The following is a 21,220-nucleotide window of genomic DNA, read 5'->3' as shown; positions in this document are numbered from 1 at the left end:
TCATGGCTCAGTGATGTGGAATCATAGAATCATAGAGTTGGAAGAGACCTCATGGGCCATCCAGTCCAACCCTGTGCCAAGAAGCAGGAAAATCACATTCAAAGCACCCCCGACAGATAGCCATCCATCCCCTGCTTAAAAGCCACCAAAGAAGGAGCCTCCACCCACTCTGGGGCAGAGAGTTCCACTGCTGAACAGCTCTCACGATGAGAAAGTTCTTCCTAATTTTAAGGTGGAATCTCCTTTAATGTAGTTTGAAGCTATTGTTCCGTGTCCTAGTCTCCAGAGCACCAGAAAACAAGCTTGCTTCGATCCATGGCTATCATGTCTCCTCTCAGCCTTCTCTTCTGCAGGCTAAACGTGCCCAGCTCTTTAAGCCACTCCTCATAGGACTTGTTCTCTAGACCCTTGATCATTTTAGTTGCCTCCTCTGGACACCTCCTTTCAATTGTGGTGCCCAGAATTGGAGACAGTATTCCAGGTGAAAAAAAAATTGGCTTGTTATGAAAACAAGGATCGCAGAAAAAGCTTCAGTGGTGACACTTTTTCCTCATGATGATAACTCTTCCAGGAGTGGATTTTCCTCCCGAGAGATAGATTTCTCTCACTTCCTGTTGTCTCACCCTTGTTCTTAAGCTCCCGGTGGCACAATGGGTTAAACCCTTGTGCTGGCAGGACTGCTGACTTGAAGGCTGGGTTGATAACTAGAAGGTTGCCAGTTTGAATCCAGCCCTGGGAGAGCATGGATGAGCTCCCTCTATCAGCTCCAGCTCCATGCGGAGACATGAGAGAAGCCTCCCACAAGGGTGGTAAAAACATCAAAACATGTCCCCTGGGCAACGTCCTTGCAGATGGCCAATTCTCTCACACCAGAAGCGACTTGCAATTTTGTCAAGTCGCTTCCAACACAAAAAAACTGTTCTTAACTGTGAATTGATTGTAATTTGGGTCTCCATAACTTGGGGACTGCCTGTATACAATTGTGTTGAGTTGTAGTTCTCATCCCTTTGGATTTTCTCCGCTTCCAGAAAGAGGAATTGGGAATGTGAATTTGCTTCTGAACCCTCATCCCCACAATTCTGTATCTGCAAGATGGACAATGAAACATCCATTACTATCCCAGGAAACTGAGAGTAATATCTTTGGGGCTATTTTCCTTTTTTTAGCGAACAAAGAAAGAGAGATGAGAGGGAAAATAGTTTCCATTTAGCTTTATCTTTCTTGGCCATAGTGGGAATGAATCATAACATAAAAGGGGGAATAAAATGAAATGGAAAAAAAAGATAGCATTTATTTTCTCTTCTCTGGGCACTTATTCTGAAGGTTAAAAAACTTTGCTTTTGAACCGAAATGCGCTGCACAAAAATATGGATAAAAGGCCTCCAAACAGCCATAGCCTTCCTTAGCCAAGAGTTATGGCCAGCGATTGAAAGAATGGGATTTATCTGCTGACAAAAGCTAGTAAGGCTTAAGTAGGGCTTTTTTATTTTGAAGTGGTTGCCTTTTGAAGAATGTCCGTAGCATAATAGCAACATGTGTTTAATCCCCATCTTGTCCATTTTTTTTTTAAAAAAAAGCTTAATAAAATCAAATAATGGAGCGAATAACTACGAGGATATCCTATCCAACTTGGTCACTAACTGTGCCAGCTAAAAGATTCTGGCAACTTCTGAAAATGTCAAGTTTGTATTTAAAAAGTCACAGGAAGGAGATCATATACATATTCATGATAATAACATTTATTTTCCAAATGTACCGTAATATACTCCAGTATAAGCCGACCCGAATATAAGCCGAGGCACCTAATTTTACCACAAAAAAACTGGGAACCGCACCACATTTCAGATGAACTGATTTTCTTTCTGTTAGATTATTTTCACTTTTCAACTTTCATAACCATATATAGAAATTGTGAATATGATGAAGTTGATTTTCTCGATTTTTCCAGATCCATCTATTTTCTTCCTTCCTTCCCTCACCTTTTTTAACAGCTTGTATATCTATCTATAAATAAAAGAGTGATGGAATCCTGGCGACCGACAAAACAACAAAACTAAAGGCCCCCCAACCTCGAAAATTGACAGCACAACCCCTCATCCACGCCTCTAGGTTGATACAAGAAAAAGAAAAGAAAAATAAAGTCCTAATTAGAGGGAGAGGAATTATTGTTTTTATCCAATTGCTGCCAGTTAGAAGGCTAAACTCCGCCCACTTGGTCTCCTACCAACCTGCTCAGCCCAGGGGACAGGCAGACTTAGGCCTCACTTAGGCCTCTTCCACACTGCCTATAAAATACATAGACCCCCCTCTACCCTCACCCTCACCAGTACACAAACAACCAAATGCATACTAAACAAAGAATACCATACAACAGACATTCAATACCACCACTACCTCAACAATTTCTCACCAACACCAGACAATGCCACAGCAATGCATGGCCGAGCACAGCTAGTATGTATATAAGGTAAGGAGGAGTATTTAATATATATTGGTACTTCAGCCTTACCTATTGCCCTATTTCCATGCCTAAAAGAAACATTTTATTGTTGGAATTACTTGCAGCTCATGACAGCTATATTTTAACCTCAGCTCAGCTGTAACCTTGAAGCCTTATCAATGACAGAAACCTCTTTAGTGGTTAGGAAATGAAGTTTCCATGCAACCTCTTTAGTGGGCAGTCAATTCATGTTTTCAGAAAAATGCCTCTTCAGATTGATGCAACCAGTTTTCCTGCCCAAAAGACCCATATCAGATAAATCTAAAGACAGGGATTCAGTTAATTTAAGAAGGCAACAAACAGAGGTTTATTAGTTTTCAGGACTGAAAGCATGTTTTACAGCAATAGTTCCCAAACTTTGATCCTGTAGGTTTTTTGGACTTTTATCTCCCAGAAGCCCTAGACTCTATTTGCTTTAGAGCAGAGACTCTATATCAGACATCCTTTCATATACGGCATGCCATGAAACATATTATTTTATACTATTATTCTATTACCATATTATAATAATCACATTCTGTTATTATTACTATATCCCATTATTATATTATCCTATTAATATATTTTATATCATTATACTATATTTTTCTATTATTATTATAGCATTATATTATGATTCTATTATATTATTCTGTTATTATTATTATATTCCATTTCATATTATCCTAATAATATATTCATATCATTATATTCTATTATATTATTCTGTTATTATTATATTCTATTTTATATTATCCTATTAATATAATATATACCATCATATTATATTATATTATTCTATTATATTATCATATTATAATTATATTATTATAATATTCTGTTATTATATTATCCTATTAATACCATATTATTATCATAATATTCTGTTATTATTATTATATCCTATTATTATATTATCCCATTATATTTTATATCATTATATTATTATTCTATTATATTGTCATATTATTTTATTATGACACAGCAAACAAGATAGATATGCTGGATTTCATATCACAAAATCACAAGTCGAACACTTCCCAAGTGTCTAGGACTGTGTGATGTATTTTCAGATGATGCGTGCAGATCCCAGTAGGGTGGCCTTTTGCAGTTGGCAGATCGTAATTTTGTCAATGTCTATTGTTTCCAAATGCCGGCTGAGATCTTTTGGCACGGCACCCAGTGTGCCCATCACCACCGGGACCACCTGCACTGGTTTCTGCCAGAGTCTTTGCAGTTCAATCTTGAGGTCCTGATAGCGGCTGAGTTTTTCCTGTTGTTTTTCGTCAATGCGACTGTCACCTGGGATGGCGACATCAATGATCCAAACCTTTTTCTTTTCCACAACTGTGATGTCTGGTATATTGTGTTCCAGAACTTTGTCAGTCTGGATTCGGAAGTCCCACAGTATTTTTGCGTTCTCATTTTCCAATACTTTTGCAGGTTTTTGATCTCACCAGTTCTTTGCTGCTGGGAGGTGGTACTTGAGGCATAAGTTTCAATGGATCATTTGGGCCACATAGTTGTGCCTCTGTTTGTAGTCTGTCTGTGCAATTTTCTTACAGCAGCTGAAAATATGATCAATGGTTTCGTCGGTTTCCTTGCACAGTCTGCATTTTGGGTCATCAGCTGATTTTTTTATCTTGGCCTGAATTGCCTTTGTCCTGATGTCTTGCTCCTGGGCTGCAAGGATCAGGCCTTCTGTCTCCTTCTTCAGGGTCCCATTCATGAGCCAGAGCCAGGTCATCTCCTTATCAGCTTTTCCTTCAATTTTGTCAAGGAACTTTCCATGCAATGTTTTGTTGTGCCAGCTGTCAGCTCTAGTTTGTAGTGTGGTTTTCTTGTACTGGTTTTTTGTCTGCTGTGCTTTGAGGAGTTTCAGCCTGGAAAACTCACAGCAACCCAAATTCTACTTTGCAGCAGTCAACCACAACAAAGTGCAAATTGCATAGGCTCATGTGGAAGCTATGCTCACTCCTCAGACATACATATACCTGCATCTCCAATCTCATAAATGTTTACAAAGGGACAGGGAGGTGTTTATGGAAACATTGCTGGACCAACACGTCTACACATATCCCATTGCACCCTGTTTTTAAAATGTTCAGCGAATCTTAAAGCATGCAGCGGATCTTATAACAACACCCAGAGCTTTTTCTTTTTCTTTTGTGCATCTGTTAATTTGATGCCTCTGTCAAGGAAATTTTATATGCAAGCTGAAAAATGAAAATTGTATTTGCAAGATGATACATCGGGCTTTCACACAGCTAAAACTACCCCTGACTTCTTCTTGCATTAATTTAGACTTGATCATCAGAAAGGGAGAGAAGAAAATCATGGGGGCGGTCGGGAGGGAAAGTTTTATGGGGATCGGGGCGGGGGAAAAATAATTCCAACGGCGATAGAAAAACTGAAAAATGGCTTGGACGAAAGACTGATACGATTATTACACTGCTTAGCATCTGATATAATAAATAATACAGATGCATTAGTCTCTTGTAGCTGCACAGGGGGGAGAAGGAGATGGTGCTAATGACCAGACAAATGTAAGCTATAATATTAGTTCAGAGGAGTTTTGTGGGTTGATTTTTATGTATTTAGATTTATACGCTGCTGTGTCCCAGGAGAATAGGGTGTGATTTACACTGCGTTATAAAACATGAAAGTATACCATTCCTTGGCCCAAAGGCACACTGTCAGTGAACATGTAGAATTATGAATGGAGGGAGGAAAAAGAGAAACACAATGCTAAATTGTCTTTTGTTTCCCCATGAGCACGATCACAAAGAGGTGCATTTGTTCACCTATGTGCCAAGCAAGCCACTGTAGCGGGATGGCATTCTACATGTATTTCAAACAAGTGTGAGCAAAAATCCTTTCCCAAATGCCCATGGCTTGAATGACAGCATCAAATGATTATATTGTTGGAAGAGACCCCCAGTAGCCATCCAGACCAACCCTATATTGAGGTGCAGAAATACACAACCAAGCTCACCCAAATATCCCCTTGTTGGGTATACATTATACTATGGGGATAGTATATGGGTAGGTATACAGTGTTCCCTCACTTATTGTGGGGTTACATTCCAGGACTACCCGCGAAAAGTGAAAATCCACGAAGTAGAGATGCTAGGCTTCTCCTTAGGAAGAAAGTAGAAAGAGGGAGGAAGGAAGGAAGGAAGGGAAGAAAGGAAGAAAGAGACAGGGGAATATGGCGCTGCCTCCTTCTCTTCCAACTGCCATTTGGGCTCCGCCCTGCCACCCGCACCCAACTGAGACCACTGCCACTGTAAATCATAAGTTTTTATGATTTATAATATTATTTTAGTGTTTATTAAAAAAAACACAAAACAGCAAGGGTGTGACAAGCGAACTGTGAAGTCGCAAGGGAACACTGTAGGGGAGTGAAGTCCTTTGTATGTTATCAATGATATTTGATACATTTCATAGAATCATAGAGTTGGAAGAAACACCAAGGGCCACCCGCTCTGACTACATTCTGCCTTGCAGGAATATCCAACCCAAGCTCTCCCCATGGATGACCATCCACACTCTGTTTGAAAACAAGGAGACAGCTGTTTTTCTAGGCAGCAATGCACAGCGGGCCTCTCCAAGAGCCGGGTGCTTGCCGGGAGGGAAAAGTCTGTGCTAGCTGCATCTCGTCCCTCCCAACAAGCACCCGGCTTGCGTTGCTGCCTAGAAAAAAAGCTGTTTCTCAGCAATGCACAACGTTTCCTTAATCCCTCCTTATTATCCAACACTTTTGCTTATCCAACATTCCGCCAGCCCATTTATGTTGGATAAGCATCTGGAGAGGCCCTGTTTTCGGTCTCGCCTGCCTCGCAAGCGCGGCTGCTGGGAACGAGGGACAGGGCCTTCTCGGTGGTGTCTCTCCATCTGTGGAACACCCTTCTCAGAGATATTAGACAACTCTTTTGAACTTTAGAAGAGCCCTAAAAACATGTCTATGTGCCCAGGCTTTTAACGAATAAACGATAAAGATGACATGGACTGACCTATGGATAAAGCACGAGTTTTTCGGATGAACGGATCTGAGCATACGTATTTTAAAAACTTATATACTGTAATTTTATACTGTACTAGCTGTGCCCAGCCACGCGTTGCTGTGGCGAAGTCTGGTGGTATGGGAAATAAAGTATTGAGGAATTGGTGGTAGTTAAGGTAAAGGGTAAAGGTTTTACCTTACATTAAGTCCTTTATAAATGGGTTATATAGCTGTGTGGAAGGGCCTTGAGTCTACACTGCCATATAATCCAGTTCAAATCAGATAATCTGTATTTTATAGGCAATGTGGAAGAGGCCTAAGTGAGGCCCAACTCTGCCTGTCCCCTGGGCTGAGTGGGTTGCTGGGAGACCAAGTGGGCGGAGCTTAGCCTTCTAACTGGCAGCAATTGGATAAAAACAATTATTCCTCTCCCTCTAATTAGGACTTTATTTTTGTTTTCTTTTTGTTGTATGAACATAGAGGCATGGATGAGGGGTTGTGCTGCCAAGTTTAGTGTTTCTGGGATGTGTAGTTTTGTTGTTTTGTCCTAGGCCAAAATTTCATTACCCTTTTATATATATATAGATTTAATAGTTTTAACTGATTTTATGTATTGTTGATTGATTTTGTATAGGCATCTAATTGTGCCAGCGTTGTAAGCCGCCCTGAGTCCCTTCGGGTATGTGAGGTTGACTTATCCATGAATATTTATAGTACTGATGGGATGCTAATCTTCCCTTCTTGCCCTGCACAGTTCTTCCAAGCCACACGTGTGGAAATCCAGGAAGGCTCCAAAATGGGATCCAGCAAGGGACGACCTTCAGCATCGGGGACAAAGTGCGCTACAGTTGCAACCCGGGTTTTTTCCTGGAGGGACATGCGCTGCTCACTTGCCACGCCAGCTCCGAAAACACCGCCTCCTGGGACTTCCCTCTGCCCTTCTGTCGAGGTAGGCAAGGCAGCCTTACTTCTCTTTTCTTCTTGGTGCATCCCAGGTTGTATGTAGACTCCAGGGCTGCCCATCCTGACTTGGTAAAAAATACAGTGCAAACTATATATGTCAATTGTCAGCTGTTTTGTCATATGCAAAGAATAATATAGGTTGCATCTACACTGTGGAATGAATGTGGTTTGACACCACTTCAATTGCCATGGCTCAATGCTATGGAATCCTGGGAGCTGTAGCTTGTTGAGGTGCCAGCACTTTTGTGCAGAGAAAGCCAAAGGCTTTTTAGAATTGCATTAAGACATCTCAGTTAAAGTGGTGCCAAGCTGCATTCATTCCATAGATTGCTCTACACTGCAGTAGAAAACTAATAATAATAATAATAATAATAATAATAATAATAATAATAATAATAATAATAATAATAATAATGTGTGATGTATTTTCGGATGATGCGTGCAGATCCCAGTAAGGTGGCCTTTTGCAGTACATCACACAGTCCTAGACACTTGGGAAGTGTTCGACTTGTGATTTTGTGAAACGAAATCCAGCATATCTATCTTGTTTGCTGTGTCATACAACGTCGTTGTGTCAATAATAATAATAATAATAATAATAATAATAATAATAATAATGCAACTGCAAAAGGCCACCTCACTGGGATCTGCACACATCATCCGAAAATACATTACACAGTCCTAAATACTTGGGAAGTGTTCGACTTGTGATTTTGTGATATGAAATCCAGCATATCTATCTTGTTTGCTATGTCATAATAAAATAATAATAATAATAATAATAATAATAATAATAATAATAATAATATCCAAAAATACATCACACAGTCCTAAACACTTGGGAAGTGTTCGACTTGTGATTTTGTGATACGAAATCCAGCATATCTATCTTGTTTGCTGTGTCATAAAATAATAATAATAATAATAATAATAATAATAATAATAATAATAATAATAATCCAGCATATACATTTTGTTTGCTGTGTCATACTCTGTCTTTGTATCAACAACAACAACAACAACAACAACAACAACAACAACAACTTTATTCTTATATCCCACCCCATCTCCCCGATGCAAAAATTTCATACAAGGTGAAATCTGCATTAAAGTCTTGCTGCTGTGTAAAGGAATTTCCTCACTGTTGGAAAATACACTTTTTGGCTTGGAAACAAATAATTTCTACTCTTATTTCTACTCTTAAGCCACACATTCAACGTTTCCATGATACAAGAAGACAGTTTTTATATTTTGGAAATTGTAAATAATTTCTGTGAAAAGCTGAATTCTTATAATGTGATGTCTGTTCTTGGAGTGCTTTGAGCAGTAGAAGTAGCAGCATTTGATGCACTGCTTTCTTTATTGTGGCCAAACGGTCTGTTGTTCTGTGTTTTCTGGGTGTATATGTGTTTGCTTGCCTTGACAAATGGAAGAGTTATGTAGAAAGTAGCTCAAATTATGGCACAAATCATAACTGAAAACAACACCCCAGGATTCCTGGGGCAACTGTCTTGCAAAGTTGTGTTATTTATTGCTGCAATTCTTGCTTTTATACATCTGTTCTCCCAGATTTTTTTTCTGGAAGGTTTGGCACCAGTTGCAACATGTTTATATACTGCTCTGTAGCACCAGCATTATATAGTGGTTTGAGTGTTGGACAAAGACCCTGGAAATTTACCTTGACCAAGTCACATTCTCTCAGCCTCAAAGGAAGGCAAACAAAGGAAAATCCCATTGAACAAATCTTGTCAAGAAAATCCCATCACAGATTCGCCTCAGGGCCTCCGTAAGTTGGAAGGCACACAACAACAATGCTATAGTGTATTTATTTTATTTAGAGTATTTATATTCCACCCTTCTTTCTCACCCCGAAGAGGACTCAGGGCGGATCACATTATATACATATAGGGCAAACATTCAATGCCCATATAGAACTGAGACAGAGACAGACGCAGAGGCAATTTAACCTTCTCCTGAGGGGATGTTCGATTCTGGCCACAGGGGGGAGCAGCATCATCCACTGTGATGGCACTTCCTCATTCCAATGGCGGCTGGATGATTTTTATGGTGTCGTAAATTAGTCTCCCCACTTTATAAGTGATACCTTAATTTCCTACTTGATAGATGCAACTATCTTTTGGGTTGCTAGATCAGCAACATATCAGTGAAATGCCACTTGAAATGCACAGTGAAATGTATCAGTGAAATGCTACTTTTGCACTATAATTCTATAGATCCGATATGAGAAAGAAGAGCATTTGCCCTTCGTACCATGGGAAAACATGCCTCCTTTTTGGAAAAGTCTCTAAGAGCCCATCCACACAGCCATATAACCCAGAATATCAAGGCAGATCATCCACAATACCTGCTTTGAACTGAGTTAGTCCACACTACCATATGATCCAGTTCAATGTGGATTTTATACAGTTGTGTGGAAAGAGCTTTAGAGTGTATCTACATGGTAGAATCAATGCAGTTTGGTGCCACTTTAACTGCCATAGCTCAGAGCTATGGAATCCTGGGTTTTGTAACACTCTTTGGCAGAGACTGCAAAACTACAACTCCCATGATCCATCGCATTGAACTATGAACATCAAAGTTAGGGTTGATTAATTCTACAGTGTTGCACCCTTTATGTCAGTGATGGGCAAGCTTTTGCACTTGGTGTGTCAAAATTCGCCAAAAAAAACCTAGCATGACTTGGGTGGTGTGTCACTTTGAGAAAAAAACATAATTTCGCAATATGTATAGTTTAAATAACAAAAATGTATAAGTGTAATATATAACTGTATGTAATAAATCAAAAACTATTTACTACCGTTATTTCCATGTACAACAATCTATGGTACTTCTTGCAGTTTAAGTTTCACAAAGTTTCCACACTGATTTCTCTCTATTCTAGTTTCAATATAGTCATGAATAATGAATAATATAATAATAATATAATATAATAGTAATAATATGATAATATACTACAATAATAGAATAATAATAGAATGAATGATATAATAATAGAATATAAAAATATCTATATATATATAAAAGAGTGATGGCATCACAGCGACCCACAAAACAACTAAACTACAGGCCCCCCAACCTCGAAATTTGACAACACAACCCATCATCCATGCCTCTAGGTTGATACAACAAAAAGAAAAGAAAAATAAAGTCCTAATTAGAGAGAGAGGAATAATTGCTTTTATCCAATTGCTGCCAGTTAAAAGGCTAAGCTCCTCCAACTTGGTCTCCTAGCAACCCAATAAAAAATAATAAAAAACACTAAAAAATTAATACAATAAAATACTATAATAACAGAAAATAACTAAAAATAATACAAGAAAATAATAAAATATAATAAATAAAAATATAACTTACAATAAAATTAATTTAAAAATGCAAATAAAGTCAAATAAAAATTACACAACAATTTTTAACCAATACCACCACCACTTTGCCACAGCAACGCGTGGCCGGGCACAGCTAGTAATATAATATAATGATATAAAATATATTAATAGGATAATATAATAATAGGATATAATAATAATCTATATATATATAAATGTACTGTTCATTTGTAGGACGGAGTAAACAAAAAAACAACTGGATGAAATGACACCAAGTTTGGCCACAAAACACTTAACAACCCAAGAGGTGACCACTACGTGTCAGCAAAATTGGCTAGACGTGTCAGTGCTGACACGCGTGTCACAGGTTCACCATTACTGCTTTATGTAGATCCAATAAATCACTATCCATAGCCTTCCAAAGGAACATAGGATGTGGATACAGAGGTCACAAAAACATGTGCATCCCAACAAACACCCAAAAAGCAGTATAATGAGAATATTTCTTTTGACTACTTTGGAAAAAGACTTCAATCTCATGCTAGAGGGAGGTTCCCTGGGTTTTCCTGTGGATTAATAACCCTTGAGACTTTATCTTGTTACAACGGAGCAATTATCTGGCATGATTTATCCTCTTTTTTGTCAATTCTAGAGGGAGGGAGGAAGCCCTGCCTCAAACAATTAGCAAAGCTATTCATTTTCTCCATTCACTTCTGTACGATCAGCAGATATTAGCACCATTTTTTTCAGATATATATTATCAGCCATAAGGGCTAGCTCCATACTTTTAAAATAATAGCTATGGCTTTGATGGATGAGAATAACATGCCTGGCACAGGTTTCACACCTCTTTTCGTTTCCATGCACCCATCGAGACACGTTGGGAAGCAAAGTACATTGTGCCTTGGAAACCTGCAAGATTTGTTACACTTTTTGGAGAGAAAAAAATACACACGAGCACAAAGAGCTAAAAATATGTGCTTTGGGCGAAGTCTTTAGGCAGTGAGAAGATATATATGAAATGTTTACATTACTACAGTTCCTGTGCCGTTTTGTGTCCTCATCCTTCCCTGGTGTTTTTGGAAGGATTAGGGTTCAATGATAGGGCAAACTGGGAGAAACTGGGATTTGTTTTTCTGGTTAAGAGTGTTAACATAAAGGGTTGGTTGCCCATCATTTCTATACTTCTTCTTATCATCATCATCATCATAATCATTTATAGTATTTATATTCTGCCCTTCTTTCTTACCCCAAAGGGGACTCAGAACAAATCACAATGCACATAGACATTGCAAACATTCAATGCCATTAGACATAAGACATATAGACAGACACAGAGGCAATTTAACATTTTCCAGTTTCTGGCTTCATGAGGGTATGCTCGATTCCAGCCACAAGGGGAGCTGCTGCTTCACCGTCCACTTGTGACACCAAATCCTTGATGGAGTACTTCCTCATTCCTTTCCACACACTGCTGGAAGTTTTTATGGTGCCGTAAATTAGTTACATTAGCCTCCCCGCAAAGAGGTACCTAAATTTCCTGCTCGATAGATGCAACTATCTTTCAGGCTGCATAGGTCAACAGCAAGCTAGACTATTAAATGGTCGGAAGCTCACTCTGACTCTATGGCCAACATCTGATAGATGTTTTACCATAGACTATGGTTAACAACTGGTGGAAGTTGACCATAACTCTATGGTTAACATTTGGTGGAAGTTGACCACAATTCTATGGCTAAAATTTGGTGGAAGTTGATCACAATTCTATGGCTAACATTTGGTGGAAGTTGACCACAATTCTATGGCTAGTATTTGGTGGAAGTCAACCACAATTTTATGGCTAACATTTGGTGGAAGTTGACCACAATTTTATGGCTAACATTCAGTGGAAGTCGACCACAATTCTATGGCTAACATTTGGTGGAAGTTGACCACAATTCTATGGCTAATATTTGGTGGAAGTCAACCACAATTTTATGGCTAACATTTGGTGGAAGTTGACCACTATTTTATGGCTAACATTTAGTGGAAGTCGACCACAATTCTATGGCTAACATTTGGTGGAATTTGACCACAATTCTATGACTAACATTTGGTGGAAATTGACCACAATTCTATGGCTAACATTTGGTGGAAATTGACCACAATTCTATGGCTAACATTTGGTGGAAATTGACCACAATTCTATGGCTAACATTTGGTGGAAATTGTCCACAATTCTATGGCTAACATTTGGTGGAAATTGACCACAATTCTATGGCTAACATTTGGTGGAATTTGACCACAATTCTATGGCTAACATTTAACATTTGGTGGAAGTTGACCACAATTCTATGACTAACATCTGGTGGAAGTTGACCACAATTCTGTGGCTAACATTTGGTGGAAGTTGACCATAATTCTATGGCTAACTTTTGGTGGAAGTTGACCACAATTCTATGACTAACATCTGGTGGAAGTTGACCACAATTCTGTGGCTAACATTTGGTGGAAGTTGACCACAATTCTGTGGCTAACATTTGGTGGAAGTTGACCATAATTCTATGGCTAACATTTGGTGGAAGTTGACCATAAATTCACTGGAGATTCCTAGTAAAAAAAAACATGGATGTGGCACCTGAAGCTAGATGCCTCCCATCCCAAAGACATCTTATACACATGCATAATTGATCAACAGGTATCTGATCAAAGCCTACACAAAAAGGCATGAATGTCAAACTGACGCAAACAAAGGTTGAGACTAGAAATGAAGTCGGCCTTCGAAGAAATTGAACCTAATTGGGAGTGAGCATTTTTCATGTCCCCGATTTAGCACATTTTTAGCCTACACTTCCGAGCAGTTACTGCATACAAGTGCAGCCTGCATAAGATGCCATGGAGACAGTTTCCATTTTCTTTAAGAATCCATAGGAAAAGCTTCTTTGTCGCCGCAGCTTTCCTTCTCCCCTGGGACTAGCCATTCGTTCAGTCAATTCACATTTTATATCGGTTATCTGCAACAATCGGAGGAATCCCAGCCCTCCCACTGTTCATCCTCGATGTCCTTCAGTCAAGTATCTTATATCGATCCCTTTTATTGACACCCGGTTCAGGCAATCGATTTGCAATCCTGCAGCGCTGCATAGATCCTGCGTTAAAATTGAGCAAAAGCGATGACGCATAATTCTTAGTCCTCTTTCCCTGCACAGAGTCACACAGCTATGATCTATGTGGCTGGCTGGGTTTTTATCTTGGGCTTATCTGCTCCTACCCGCCTCTGTTACCAGTGTCCTGAATATAAGAGTAGGGCTGATGTAGCCGAATCCGTAGCGGAGAGGCGCCAATTGTTCCACCTCTTCCATTTTTCATCCCTTAAGTTAGCCTCATCCATCTTAACTCCTTAGCGGAACTTCATGCTGAGTTGGTGCTTCCGCTGAGAAACCTTATTTTTCAACCCAGCTGTAAGAAATAATCATTTCATCTCAGGGCTCAGCACTGGATCGGGGATTTGTTTTATTTTAATGCATTTTTCCCCCCTCTGCGAAAGTCAAGAGAGAAGGAACTACACTAGCAAAACCAACGTTGCATGTAGAACTGAGTCAAAAGGTACTTTCTAATTTTCATGAATCTTCCTGGCACATTTTTATTTGAAATCGTATGGCACTCATTAGCCAGCACTGTGTTGGTATATTCTGTGTTTGTAAAATGTTGGTATATTCTGTGTTTGTATACCCTCACTTCTTTCCCTCTTCCAAACTAAGCTGAGACCTGCTGCTTTACTGTCAGCTGAACTGTCTGCCATTTCTATTTCTTTTGTACTTGCTGACTGAAAGGTCGGCAGTCAGAATCCAGAGAGCGGGGTGAGCTCCCACTATTAGCCCCAGCTTCTGCCAACCTAGCAGTTTGAAAACATGCAAATATGAGTAGATCAATAGGTACAGCTTCGTCGGGAAGGTAATGGCGCTCCATTCAGTCATGCCAGCAACATGACCTTGGAAATAACTATGGACAAAGCTGGCTCTTTGGCTTAGAAATGGAGATGAGCACCAACTCCCGGAGTCGGACTCGACTAGACTTAATGTCAGGTTAAAACTTTTACCTTTTGCCTGCACTGCAAAGTGACAAAAACGGGCCCCTGCATAGGTTTTGACACCTGCTAGGCAGCAAAAGGATATGGGATTGCATGTGTAGAGCAATCCGCACAAGCAATAACTTGAGCATTGAGCATTGAAAAGTTTTAATAATTGCTTCCCAGTGATGACAGTGACTTCAAACTGAAATACTTGCATTCACTCATGCCATGCATTAATGGACGGTAATATTAAATTATAAGGTAGTGTTGGAGACTAGCCCGGAGGGGAAGTAAAGGAGAGAATTCCAGGAGAGCAATAAAATAAGCCATTTATTGTCATCACAGCTAAGGCAAACAGTGGTAGGCACCCACTTTAGTGGGTCCGTACTATGCAAATGGCTGTCTCAACATGTGCGTAGCAAACAAAGATTATATACCTTTGGCTTATCTAAAATTGACCAATGGCTGAGGGTCTTCCTCACTTTCCACACCCACTTGCCATAAGTGATGCTTGTGACCTAACTTGTTTACTCTGAGCTTTCTTCTCCCTTTGGAACTTCCTGGAGAAAGGCACCAGCTCACAGGAAGGGAGGGGCATATGCAGAGGCAAAGCTACATAGGAAAAAGTTTATTCTTTTCAGGCTTATGGTCCCTTCAGTAGTGTCTCAACTATGTGGTTTCTGATTTCTAGAGAAGTTTTCTCAGGAAATCTTTAGGACTGTGGCTCTCAACCTGTGAGTCCACAGGAGTTTTGGCCCAGAACTCCCAGAAATTCCAGCCAGTTTACCAACTGTTAGGATTCCTGGGAGTTGAAGGCCAAAAACATCTGGGGACCCACAGGTTGAGAACCACTACTCTAGAAACCTCCAGCGGAACCAGAGGAAGTTGATCATAGTGTCACATTGGACAACCAGGAGAATCCTAGAGAGAACATTCTAAATCAAATCATGAATACCTAAAAGTGGAGGCATGACTGTACTCCTGAATCCATCCGTCTAGAGACTGCAATGGACTCCATGAGTTGTAACACCTGGTGCAAGCTTTGGATAGAGCAGGACATAAATACAGTAGAGTCTCATTTATCCAACATAAATGGGCCAGCAGAATATTGGATAAGCCAAAATGTTGGATAATGAGGGATTAAGGCCAGGCTGTGGCACAGGCTGGTTAGAAGCCAGCTACAACAAATCACTCTGACCAAGAGGTCATGAGTTCGAGGCCAGCCTGTGCCTGCGTCTGTCTCCGTCTCTGTTCTATGTCATGGCATTGAATGTTTGCCTTACATGTGTGCAATGTGATCTGCTCTGAGTCCCCTTTGGGGTAAAAAGAGCAAAATATAAATACTGTAAATAAATAAATAAATACATAAATAAAATTAAGGAAAAGCCTATTAAATGTCAAATTACTTTATGATTTTACAAATTAAGCACCAAAACATCATGTTTTACAACAAATTGACAGAAAAAGCAGTTCAATACATGGCACCATTATGTAGGAATTACTGTATTTACGAATTTACCACCAAAACATCGCAGTGTATTGAAAACATTGATTACCGAAAACATTGGCTACTAACAAATTGTCTACAAATGGAGATAGAATTGCATAAAATGCAGTAACAACATTGTCGGAAGTTAAATCCGTAAAAAGTTCAGTCCTTGCTGCCTAGAGAAACAGCTGTGGATCCAGGCGGGAGGCAGATTGCATTGGATAATCCAGAATGTTGGATAAGTGAAGGTTGGATAAGCGAGACTCTACTGTACTTGAAATAAATAAGTACACAATCCAAAGAAGTCACAGCTTCATTGATGCTAGTTTTGCCCCACTGTGGGCAATCCTCCTTCCTATTCCAGTTCCCTGCTCAATTTCTGCTGTTTCATGTTCAAAAGGACCTGCTCGTAGGTGGCAGGAAACATCTCGTTCTCAACTTTTGGAGAGCTTTGGCTAGCTTGGGTGGAAAATGCTTGGCTAGATGGGAAATGCATTCATTCAAGGCAGCTTCCTATTTAATTCCTTTCATTGCAGTGCGATGGCACTGAGGCTTTGGAGGTGGGCACCCTTTGACCCTGCGGATTCCGAGCCCTGGAAACCCGGAGAGTCATTAATCATTTCGCAGTGCAGCTTGATCTTGAATTATGCATGCACCGTAGACATCTTTTTGGGCCGCTATGCTGGGCTGGCCTACGTTGTTCTAGTGGAAAGAAAGGTTCCTTCCCTTGTTTTTTTCCTGCACCAAGAAACCTGGCCATCTCAAAATGAACTGGGTCTCATTTACGCAATTGCAGAGTTGAAAGGAACCATCTATGGAGACCATATATTTTATCCAGTCCAGGTCAAACCTCTCCCAAAGTGCCATATTGAGGAGGGAGAAAGCTTGTTGTCTATGGCTCCAGAGACTTAATGTACATCTACACTGTAGAATTAATGCAGTTTGACACCTTACTTACTTAGGTGTAGTTCGAGGACGATTGTCTTCCATTTCTGTTGTCTTGGGGGTGTGTCCGTAGGTGGCTGAAGAGACCTATTCTTGACCCGCATGTTCTCCCACAGTGAGGACATCGGTTTCCAGGTGGAAGGTGGTCTCGGTCAGGGTTGGCTTGACAGGCCTTCCTCTTGGCACGTTTCTCCCTTAAGCTCTCCTTTTGTGCCTCTTCGAACTCCGCAGCACTGCTGGTCACAGCTGACCTCCAATTAGAGCGCTCAAGGGCCAGGGCTTCCCAGTTCTCAGTGCCTATTCCACAGTTTTTAAGGTTGACTTTAAGCCCATCTTTAAATCTCTTTTCCTGCCCACCAACATTACGTTTCCCATTCTTGAGTTCGGAGTAGAGTAGCTGCTTTGGGAGACGGTGATCGGACATTCGGACAACGTGGCCAGTCCAGCGGAGTTGATGGCGTAGGAGCATCGCTTCAGTGCTGGTGATCTTTGCTTCTTCCAGCATGCTGACATTTCTCCGCCTGTCTTCCCAAGAGATTTGCAGGATTTTTCTGAGGCAACGCTGATGGAAACGCTCCAGGAGTTGAGTGTGATGTCTGTAGACCGTCCACGTTTCGCAGGCGTAGAGCAGGTTTGGGAAGACAATGGCTTTATAAACAAGCACCTTGGTATCTCTACGGATGTCCCGGTCATCAAACACTCTCTGCTTCATTCGGAAAAATGCTGCACTCGCAGAGCTCAGGCAGTGTTGTATTTCAGTGTCGATGTTGACTTTTGTGGAGAGGTGGCTGCCAAGGGAGCGGAAATGGTCAACGTTTTCTAATGTTACACCGTTAAGCTGTATTCCTGGCTTTGCAGAGGGATTAGCTGGTGCCTGTTGGAAGAGCACTTTGGTTTTCTCGATATTCAATGAGAGGCCGAGCGTCTCGTATGCTTCTGCGAAGGTGTTTAGAGTGGCTTGTAGGTCTTCTGAATGAGCACAGACTACGTTGTCATTGGCATATTGGAGTTCTATAATAGATGTTGTGGTGACCTTGGTTTTGACTTTCAGTCTCCTGAGGTTAAATAGCTTGCCATCTGTCCGATAGATGATTTCCACACCGGTGGGAAGCTTCCCATCAACAAGGTGAAGTATCATAGCGATGAAGATGGAAAATAAGGTGGGGGCAATAACACATCCCTGCTTGACACCTGATTCCATCACCATTTTAACCACTATGGCTCAAAACTGTACATCCATGGGATTTGTAGTTGGCTGAGGCACCAGCCCTCTTTACAGAGAAGGCAAAAGACCTTGCAAAACTACAAGCATTGAGCCATGCAAGCGCATACAGAAATGCACACAAAATTATACAAAAAAATTCAATGAAGAAATTAGGATGAAAAAGATCTTGAGAATCACAACTGAAGGGAAACTGACAGATTTTCACATCTTTGTGGAGACTTTGCTCACAAGCATATGCTGTTTTAGAATGTGATTTGTGTTTAAATGACACCTTTTAATTAATTTTATTAAAAAGGCAAAGTGTCAAAAGAAGCGATATTTGCAATTAGGTGTCATCCTTGCCACTGTTTCCCATTCTTCAGATAGCAAGCAGTTGACATTTGCCTGGAAAGCCATTTTATGAGAAGCAGATGACAAATGCTGTTTTCTTGGGTATGTGTGAACTAGCATGAAATACATCGAATGATGGATTGGTGCAGTCAATGCAAAACATTCGATCTATTGTTCTTATAGGAACGGAGCCCTATAAGGTTTCCCTTTCCGCTTTCCTTTGACCTCCATGTAAATCGAGAGCAGGAAACAAACAATCCACAAGTTTTGTTTTCTGGATGCACAAAATATCTTGAACTTCATTCATTAGAAGTTAAGGTTAAGATAGACCTGAATGGCTGTTTTCCACCTTCGCCGCTTTCCCGTCTTCTCGCCCGTGAATCTGTTAGATTCTATTGTTACATTAGTCTATGTCTTTCACAAAAGTCCACAGAAAACTTTCATGACAAATATGTATCTTGACCAGTCCTTTGAACACGACTCTGAATATATAATATGATAAATATATAATAAATTTCTGAATTTTCTCCAAAATGGCACATTTATCTCAAATGAGCATTTTCAAACACCTGTCACTTAAAGTACTCAGAGAAGATGTGCAACTTTAGAAGCACTCCGAACTCCAGTAAATATGAGGGTTATGCACAAAGTAGATTACATTTTGGAATTAAAAATGAACGAAGTATAGGAGAAAACATTTACCATATGCAGTTGAAAGCCACACCCAAATACCACATCTTGTTGGAGTATGGTTGTATTTGTATGAAATGTAAAACAAGTGTTTACTGCTGATGAGCTAGAGTGTGTATTTTCAGTAATGAAACAGTTAACAGCAGGCTAGTTTTGACTGACAGCCTGTTGTGATTGCTATGACCTATCAGGCTTGATTTCCTGCCTTTGAGGGTTGGAACTTCCTCCGGACTGAGGAATGTCGTTTATCTTATCTGTGGAGTTCGGCTTGAGCATTCGCTGAAGATGGACTATGAATGCTATGCTCTGAAGCTGAGAAATGCAAACTGTAAATAGACATGTAAATAAAGTTAATCAACAGTTGGACTTCATCTGCTGGAGTGCTTGTTTGACCAGTGCTGTTTCTCAGCATGGGAATACAGTCTGGAGAAGGAGGTGAGACCGGGATGATGAATTTTTGGAATTCACTCTTCACCCCATCATCCCCTGACACATCTCACGTAGTCACCTTTCAAATCTAGGCATTTACCATAGCGATGAAGGAGCTTTACAACTCCTTCCCCACTAAATTCTGCTGCTTGCTTACTCAACCACTTGTTTTCAACAATGGGAGCATGGCTGGCAACACAGCATTTTGGTGACGCTGAATCTGCGGAAAGGGGTGACCGGCTGGTTGAGGAAGCAAGCGACAGAATTTAGTGGGGAAGGAGTTGCAAAGCTCATTCATCCCTATGGTAAGTGCCTAGATTTGAATGGCGACTACGTGAGATGTGGTATTTCGGTGTGGCTTTCAACTGCATATGGTAATTTTTTTCTCCTATACTTTGTTCATTTTTAATTCCAAAACGTAATCTACTTTATGGATAGCCCTCGTAACTCTGGGTCCATCTACAACAGGCATGGGCAAACTTGGGCTCTCCAGGTGTTTTGGACTTCAACTCCCACAATTCCTAACTGCCATGGCTCATTTCAAGTAGTATGGACTCATGGAAGTTGTAGTTTGCAAGGTCTTTAGCCTTCTCTGCCACTGCCTCACCAAATGACCATTCTCAACATTGCATAACACTTAGCCATAGCACTTAAAGTGGTGTCAAAGCAGCATTCATTCTGCAGTGTCGAGATGCACTTTTTTCTGTATGTAAAGGTAAAGATCTCTCCGAACCCAGGAAGGCTGTAAATATTTTGCTTCACTAGTTATATTGCAAACCATTTTCTTTGTCTTACGGAACCGAAAACCGTTGTTCCTATTTAAGGCTAAACAGACAGAATCAAACCTGTTGATTAGTTCTAAATCACAGTTTCAATTTCAGGCAGGAGTTTCACTTTGAAGATCTATTCTTCAAGAATGGCAGGTCTGACAGCAATACAGGGTATGCTCAGACATCTCTGAAAGCTGTCCTTCTTTTGCACGTATAAATCCATACTTTAATGATCACTCAATGGCTTACCATGAATAATAATGGTGCAGGTTGTGTTTCCTTTATCTGGATCTCTGAATTGTCCACATGGGTGGATGAACAAGCAGCAACTTTGCTTTCTGAGCGTTCATCAGACTTTGTTTTGTGCACAAAACCGTTTAAAAGGTTGTGTAAAAAAATGACCTTCAGGCTATGTATATTAGGCATGTATGAAACATCAGCGAGTTTCATGTCTAGACTTAGGTCCTATCTCCAAGGTAGCTCATAATGTATATGC

The 21,220-nt window shown here is 40.3% G+C and overlaps 1 protein-coding gene across 3 annotated transcripts in view; it reads left to right on the top strand.

Annotated features, from left to right (window-relative positions):
• Positions 1-21,220, top strand: part of csmd2 (CUB and Sushi multiple domains 2) — a 632,593-nt gene that overhangs the window by 164,035 nt on the left and 447,338 nt on the right. For all 3 annotated transcript variants that reach the window (XM_062962418.1, XM_062962417.1, XM_062962419.1), the window contains exon 4: positions 7,240-7,434. In XM_062962418.1, the coding sequence (XP_062818488.1) occupies positions 7,240-7,434 (195 nt within the window). The remainder of the gene's footprint in view (positions 1-7,239; positions 7,435-21,220) is intronic.

This window comes from Anolis carolinensis, unplaced genomic scaffold, assembly GCF_035594765.1.
Source record: "Anolis carolinensis isolate JA03-04 unplaced genomic scaffold, rAnoCar3.1.pri scaffold_10, whole genome shotgun sequence".
NCBI lineage: Eukaryota > Metazoa > Chordata > Lepidosauria > Squamata > Dactyloidae > Anolis > Anolis carolinensis.
Note: the sequence above shows the minus strand (reverse complement) of the source record. Positions and strands in the feature narration are given on the sequence as shown.